This window comes from Eriocheir sinensis, chromosome 67 (assembly GCF_024679095.1).
Source record: "Eriocheir sinensis breed Jianghai 21 chromosome 67, ASM2467909v1, whole genome shotgun sequence".
NCBI lineage: Eukaryota > Metazoa > Arthropoda > Malacostraca > Decapoda > Varunidae > Eriocheir > Eriocheir sinensis.
Genome location: NC_066575.1, coordinates 5,864,448 through 5,871,940, shown reverse-complemented (window position 1 = coordinate 5,871,940; position 7,493 = coordinate 5,864,448). Strand labels below are relative to the sequence as shown.

The window sequence follows — 7,493 nt, the reverse complement described above, 5'->3', positions numbered from 1 at the left end:
AGCCTTGGTTAGGTTATCAGGTTATCAAGGCAGGTGATAGCGCATTACCCCCGAACACGCGACTAAAGATGAAGGGGTAGCGGTGGGGGGATGGGGGAGCAAGAGGGGGAGAGGGGGGCATTCTCAAGGCCATAAGGGATCCATTGGTAGAACACAAACAGGCATTTATGTAGACAGGTAAATAGATAGTTAGATAGTTGGATAGTTTAATGGAGTGATAGGTAGACAGGCAGACATAGGAGATATAGAAGGAAGAATGTAAGCCCCTCTTTCCCGCCACTTCCGTGATGTTCAAAGCTGTCTCGTCCTTCTTCTTCTCTTATTGCTAACACTTTCATTTTCTCTTTCTCGGCGTCTCAGGTGTTTGGGGTACAGAAGACAAGGTTGGGATAATGCCAGTGTGACACATCCGTTGTTTACACACACACACACACACACACACACACACACACACACACACACACACACTCACTCACACCAAAGGAAATACGTTTATCGTGCGAGAAAGACAAAGACAGCGCTGTATCTCTTGCTTATCCTGCTTCCCTTCCTTCCTCTCTTCGGCTGACACGCAAGACCCCGCTTACCACACCATCCCCTCAAACTCACACGCTGCACGATGTATTTTATAAACATCGTATTAGTCTGTCTGTTTTGTGAGTTGGTTTTGTTGATTTCGTATATGCCTGGCAACTCTTAAGAGGGTCAGTTCCACAGCCCAACACGAATCCTCCAGGTCTTAAGCCAAGCACAATACTATGAACATTCCTGTGTTATAGTGTTTGGTGTTGATATGGAAGGTAGCAATTCTGAGGAAGCCATGGGGGGGGGGGGGGGGGCTGTCAAAAGTCAAGAGGATTCCTTTACTATACGTATTTTCTATGACCAGGGCCAGCAAGTTTTAATATTTATTTATTTATCTATTTATTTACTTATGTATCTATTTTACCCTTGAGGTGCCTCCGTTTCTGTGAAAGAAAATAGATGCAGGAAACCTCTTCAGTGTTGGATGTCGAGCAGCGACGAGTGGCCTTTGCAGGGAACAGTTCGGTTCGGGTGCCAACACCGAGCCTCTGTTGGGCTGCGAAAGCTGATCATACAAGACCCGGGTCCATATTCTTGAGTCTCGGGCTCCCGTCACGACCATTTCCCAAGGCCACAGAGAAGGTTGGCCGGGCCTTTGATGCCGACCCTCCTGGGGGCTCAGCGCGTCCGTCTCACAGCGGTGGAAATAATCGTGATTTTTTTTTCAATAAAACAGCGATTTTTTCAATCGATTTATTAATCAGCGTCACCTTTTTACTTAATCGACCACAATGCTAGCCATAAAAAAAGAAGATACTTAAACACATAAATACATTTTCTTAACAGATCTGTAATTATGAAAGCTACAAAGAGTAGCTTGGAAGGGAAAATTAACTTGAATAAAATCTTGCTATTCTCAATCACAAATTTGGAAGATACAATACGATACAATACAATACAATACAATACAATACAACACACACACACACACACACACACACACACACACACACTGTCTCTCCTCATCCGTAACAAAAAAAAAAAAAAAAACTGTGCAGCCATGGTTTCATTGGCATGCCTGTGAGCAGTCACCAGCTGGACGCCTTGTCCTCAACCAGCGGATCCTCGCGTGCACAAACCCACACGGGGAAGAAATCCTCCCAGCCCTTGCCGGTGATGACACAGTCATAAAAAACTGCTCAGGACCATCCGTTACATTTTATTTAAAACCATTTGCACTACACTGCCGCCACGCAAGGGCTGAGGGAGTCCACGACATATTTGGCAAAACAATATTCCTTAAATTACATGAATGATTTACATTATTGTTGGAAAAAAATGTTGCTAAGTTATTACAGAGACATAGAATACAAATATTTTCATAGAAAAACGCATGATGTACTACACACCTATGAATCAAACTACCTTATGTACCTATGTGTACCAGTATGTAGCTATGTGAATGGAATAAGAGTTTTTTTTTTTTTTTTTTTTTTTTACGTTGATTGCCTATTGCGCCGGTAGGCATCTTCCCGGTGGGGCCTGATGGTCGGCCCAAGGCGCTTATTGTAAAGAAAATCACCCTGATTTAAATCAAGATTTTCTTGCTGATTAAAATCTATTATAATCATATTATTTAAATCATTTGAGTTCGATCCCAAGAACCCTGCCATCTCAGCACCTCCTCCTCTCCGCCTCATCCGGCTTCACCTTCACTCGGGAGCATAATTAGTGACAAATCAGCGAGTTGCCTTGACAGTCACGTGGTAACGAACTCTTCTCAGTTTGTCATAACCAAGTCACTGGATGTAGTCTGTGTGGATCTTCAAAAGGCGTTCGACAAAGTTTCACATCACAAATTACTTTACAAAATCAAGCAACAAGGTATTGAAGGTAAAGTACACCAGTGGATTGCTAATTGGCTGAGCAACAGACAACGACGGGCGGTAATTAATGGAGCTGCCTGCCACTCCTGGTGTCCTTCAGGGATCGGATATTGGCCCAGTGCTGTTCATAATTTACATCAGTGACGCAGATGCTGGACTCACTTATTTCATTACTAAGTTTGCTGACCACACGAAGATTGGTAATTCGGTCCTCTCAGACCAAGACAGATCCATGTAGATTTAAAAAAAAAAAAAAAGTTTGGTCTGGAGATGCCCCTGAACCTAGATAAGTGCCAGGTTCTCCAAGGTGTAACAAAATTCAGGAGATTTCATTACGAAATGTGTGGAACTGTTAAGCATTCAGAGTTTTAAGGACCTGGGTGTCAAAATTTCGTCAAAACTCAAGCTTTCCGAGCAATGCATTGATGCAGCGAATGAAGCGAACAGAATGCTGGGCTTCATTAAAAGAAACTATTCATCCTAGAGTAAAGATGAAATACTACCAATGTACAATAGTTTAGTCAGAGTCCACTTCAGTACAATTCACACACACACACACACACACACACACACACTCACACACACACACACACACAAACACTTTCGCTTTACCCCGGGGCAGTGGGCAGAGAAGGCTTCGTACAGGCTATTCTCGATGACGTGTGTGTGGCTGCCCTGTTGGGGGGTTGTGGCAGTGTCCTAGTGCTAGTGGGCAGGGAAGGCTTCGTACAGGCTGTTTTCGATGACGTATGTGTCGCTGGTTCTTTGGGGGGTTGTGGCAGGGTCCTCGTGGGCAGGGAAGGCTTCGTACAGGCTGTTCTCGATGACGTATGTGTCGCTAGTTCTTTGGGGGGTTGTGGCAGGGTCCTAGTGGGCAGGGAAGGCTTCGTACAGGCTGTTCTCGATGACGTATGTGTCGCTAGTTCTTTGGGAGGTTGTGGCAGGGTCCTCGTGGGCAGGGAAGGCTTCGTACAGGCTGTTTTCGATGACGTATGTGTCGCTAGTTCTTTGGGGGGTTGTGGCAGGGTCCTCGTGGGCAGGGAAGGCTTCGTACAGGCTGTTCTCGACGACGTGTGTATGGCTGCCCTGTTGGGGGGGGGCAGTGTTCTCGTGGGCAGGGAAGGCTTCGTACAGGCTGTTCTCGACGACGTGTGTGTGGCTGGTTATTTGGGGAGTTGTGGCAGGGTCCTCGTGGGCAGGGAAGGCTTCGTACAGGCTGTTCTCGACAACGTGTGTGTGGCTGGTTATTTGGGGGGTTGCGGCAGGGTCCTCGTGGGCAGGGAAGGCTTCGTACAGGCTGTTCTCGACAACGTGTGTGTGGCTGGCCTGCTCGGTTGCTTGGGGTCGCCTCTCATCCTCGTCTGTCGATGGTAGAAATGATTGAATTAATAACATCCCAGCGCTATAGTCTGACACAATATGAAGTCAGTTGGGGCAAGTTGGGGGTCCCGCTCGGGCCCACAATCCTGCCAAATCTAGCCTTCTGGATAAGGACAGTTGCTGGAGTAGCTGTCATCGAACATGGAGGTGAGGGAAGAAGTGGCAGGGTGCATTGATCACTGATAACGTCGGAAATAAATAAAATGTCACGTTTTATGGAATTTGTACAGTTCTTTGCCATTGTTCTAAAAAGCGACATATTCATAGCAGTATACTGACTTATTTAATGCGTACAAAATATTAAATGTACAATATCAAATAGGAAATTGCTAACATATGAGAAAGAAAGTGATTTATTGAGGGTGATGCGGCAGTGATGTTGAGAGACTGACATTATAGCCGAGTCTGACAATAGGCACCAAACATCAGACAGTGCCAAATCATGCGTCTCAGACTGAACTGGCTCTCGTTGTGTGGCGGGCAGGAATGTTGTGTTAGTAAGGGATAGTGTAGGGGTCGGGCATGGAGTGGGGGGCAGAGGAAGGGCAAGCAAGATGTGTGGGACCCTGCAGAGGAGGTGAGCTCAGGGCACGGGATCAAGGTTGGTATTGTCAGATGCTCCCGCCCCTCACACACACTATTTCCAGAGGCCAAAAAGGAGGTTAATCGAGTTCCAATGAGTGTTCCTTTAGGTTCACGGTACAGAATGCGGCTCAGACTACCACCAGGGTCATAAAAGTACCCCTGGAAATGCCCTAAACTCCCACGAAAGACCAGTAAATTACCAACTATTTCCAGAAGCCAAAAAGGAGGTTAATCGAGTTCCAATGAGTGTTCTTTTAGGTTCACGGTACAGAAGGCGGCTCAGACTACCACCAGGGTCATAAAAGTACCCCTGGAAATGCCCTAAACTCCCACGAAAGACCAGTAAATTACCAACTATTTCCAGAAGCCAAAAAGGAGGTTAATCGAGTTCCAATGAGTGTTCTTTTAGGTTCACGGTACAGAATGCGGCTCAGACTACCACCAGGGTCATAAAAGTACCCCTGGAAATGCCCTAAACTCCCACGAAAGACTAGTAAATTACGTGTTCTTGGGCGCAGAAATGTTTAAAAATATGGCCCCAAGGTTGCTGAGAACGTGCGGTTACGTCATTCGTGTGGAGCTGTCGGGCTAATGTTACGTGGTTATTATCATTATTATTATTGTTACTATTATTATTATTATTATTATTATTATTATTATTATTATTATTATTATTATTATTATTATCCTGACACACACACACACACACACACACACACACACACACACACACACACACACACATAAAAAAAAAAAATAATAATAATAATAATAATAATAATAATAATAATAATAATATAACTTACGTGATGCCACAACTCGCCATCGTCTCCAACAATGCACTACCACTATCACTAACACCACCACCAGCACCACAACCACAACCACAACCACTTCCATGGCCACCCCCGTGCCTTGTCGTGGAGGCGAAGGACTTGGTGCAGGGTTGAAAGAGGTACCCTGCCTTGGTGGAGGGGAAGGACTTGGTGCAGGGTTGAAAGAGGTACCCTGCCTTGGTGGAGGGGAAGGACTTGGTGCAGGGTTAAAAGAGGTACCCTGCCTTGGTGAAGACTGCGTCACACACGTGGGGAGGCGCGAGAGTTTGTTGGCATGTGGCCATGATGTACTGTTGAACTTGTAGCAGGTAGAATTAGGTTCGCTTTCTTTCCAGCTGGAGGGCCCGTGAGCCTCCACGCTGAGGGTCAAGAGCTCCCCGTGAACGCCTTCAATCACGCAATTCCCCGTACAGTTATCAGTAAACAGCTTATACTCGAGGGTTTGTGGGTCTTTGCTTCTCTCAGCCCACACACGCATCTTCTCCCACAGACCATCTCTCCGGAAGCACGAACCATTTATCCAGACGGTGTGGCGCTCATCTCCACCACCACCACCTCCGCCACTCGCCTGGACCACCACGCTGACGCCCTCGAAGCCAGTCTCTGGTTGGGTATATAGAGAAATAGCAGTAAAACTTCCATTATTTGATTTTGATGTCTTGATGGTCTTCACTTCTCTTTCACCCACAACTTCCTCAGCGTTGCAGTCAAGGGCAAGGGCACCGAGGCCACAGACCCCTGCCGCCACCACCACCACCACCGCCGCTGCCAGGGTCTTGGTCATGGCTGGAGGGAGGAAGAGTGCGTGAGTCTGTGCGTGTGTGAATTCTGTATGTTACTAGCGATCAGCGTCTTAAGGCTATCCAGTATCCGGAACTGACAACACGCACACACGCACGTACACACACACTACTTCCTTTTCACTTCTTGTTCTTGTTCTTCTTCTTCTTCTTCTTGACAGCTTTCACTCATGTTCATATAGGATCGCTGTTTAGGGAGTGTGGCTTAGTGTTTAAGGTCCATATTGTCAAACTCTTCGAAGGCTTAGTCCGTCTATTCCAAAAGGCTCTCGCAGAAGTCGTCGGGGTGTCCTTGGGTGGTGTCCTGAGCCTGGCGGTTACCTTCGTTAACAGGGAAGGCGGGGGATGTGCACACGAGGAGTTCCATTCGTTAACAGGGAAGACGGGGGGATGTGCACACGAGGAGTTCCATTCGTTAACAGGGAAGGCGGGGGATGTGCACACGAGGAGTTCCATTCGTTAACAGGGAAGGCGGGGGATGTGCACACGAGGAGTTCCATTCGTTAACAGGGAAGGCGGGGGATGTGCACACGAGGAGTTCCATTCGTTAACAGGGAAGGCGGGGGATGTGCACACGAGGAGTTCCATTCGTTAAGCAGGAGAGCGGGAGGAAGGTGATCCGGTACTAATCCCCTCCGTCCCCGCCACTTCTGTAATGTTCCTCACTATCTCGTCCTCTTTCCTCTTCTCTCATTGCCTTCACTTTCATCTTCTCTTTCTCGGCGTCTCAGGTGTTTGCGGGCCCCTGGACAGGCAGCTTAGTGTCCGCTCTCCTCCCTCTCTGCCTGGTTCCTCTCTATAATCAATAATCTTAATAATAATAAAAATAATAATAATAATTACAATGATTATAATAATTATGAAAATTATAAGAGAAACTTCAACAGTATGAGATAAAAGAAAGCAAACCGAATTGAATGTAGAGGAGGTGCACCACATCCGTTGTTTCGACACACACACACACACACACACACACACACACACACACACACACACACACACACACACACACGCTCATATACCAAAGGAAATCCGATTATCTGGAGGGAAACACGAAGCTATCGCTGCATCTTATCTCTCCTGCTTCCTTCCTTACTTCCTCTCTTCGGCTGACACGCAAGACCCCGCTTACCATGCCTTCCGTGGGAGCCTCAAACTCACACGTTGCACAATGTTTTTCATAAGCGTCGCATTGGTCTTCGTCAACAATAATGTGGCTGATTTGTCTCTTTTGGCCCGCTTTTCAGGGAGTGGTTTGCTGGTTTTGTGGATTTCCCTTGATGCCTTGCAACTCAACGAGGGGCAGTTCCGTAGTCCGTCATTTAGCTCGTAACCCAAGCGCAATGCTATGAAAGCTCCTTGTGTTATGGTGTTTGGTGTTGATACGGAAGGTGGGAGGTCTGAGGAAGCCATGGCGGGGCGTGTCAAGAGTCATGACACCTCTGTAACATTGCTCTGAGCATCGGTTTGATTGTTTATTC

General features: G+C 46.8%; 1 protein-coding gene across 1 annotated transcript; it reads right to left on the bottom strand.

The window, feature by feature from the left end:
- Nucleotides 1-3,278: 3,278 nt before the first annotated feature.
- LOC126987870 (uncharacterized) lies at nt 3,279-6,811 on the bottom strand. Its single transcript, XM_050845332.1, has 2 exons — nt 5,183-6,811; nt 3,279-3,772 (listed from the first exon to the last, which is right to left on the bottom strand). Exons 1-2 carry the CDS (start codon nt 5,994-5,996, stop codon nt 3,279-3,281), a joined length of 1,308 nt encoding a protein of 435 aa, XP_050701289.1. The 5' UTR covers nt 5,997-6,811.
- Nucleotides 6,812-7,493: the final 682 nt, after the last annotated feature.

Bases quoted from the DNA above. Each gene is read 5' to 3' on its own strand.
- LOC126987870 (XM_050845332.1), bottom strand. From the start codon at position 5,996: ATGACCAAGACCCTGGCAGCGGCGGTGGTGGTGGTGGTGGCGGCAGGG. The intron at 3,773-5,182 runs GTAAGTTATATT...TACCATCGACAG, and splicing joins ATGGCGAGTTGTGGCATCAC to ACGAGGATGAGAGGCGACCC.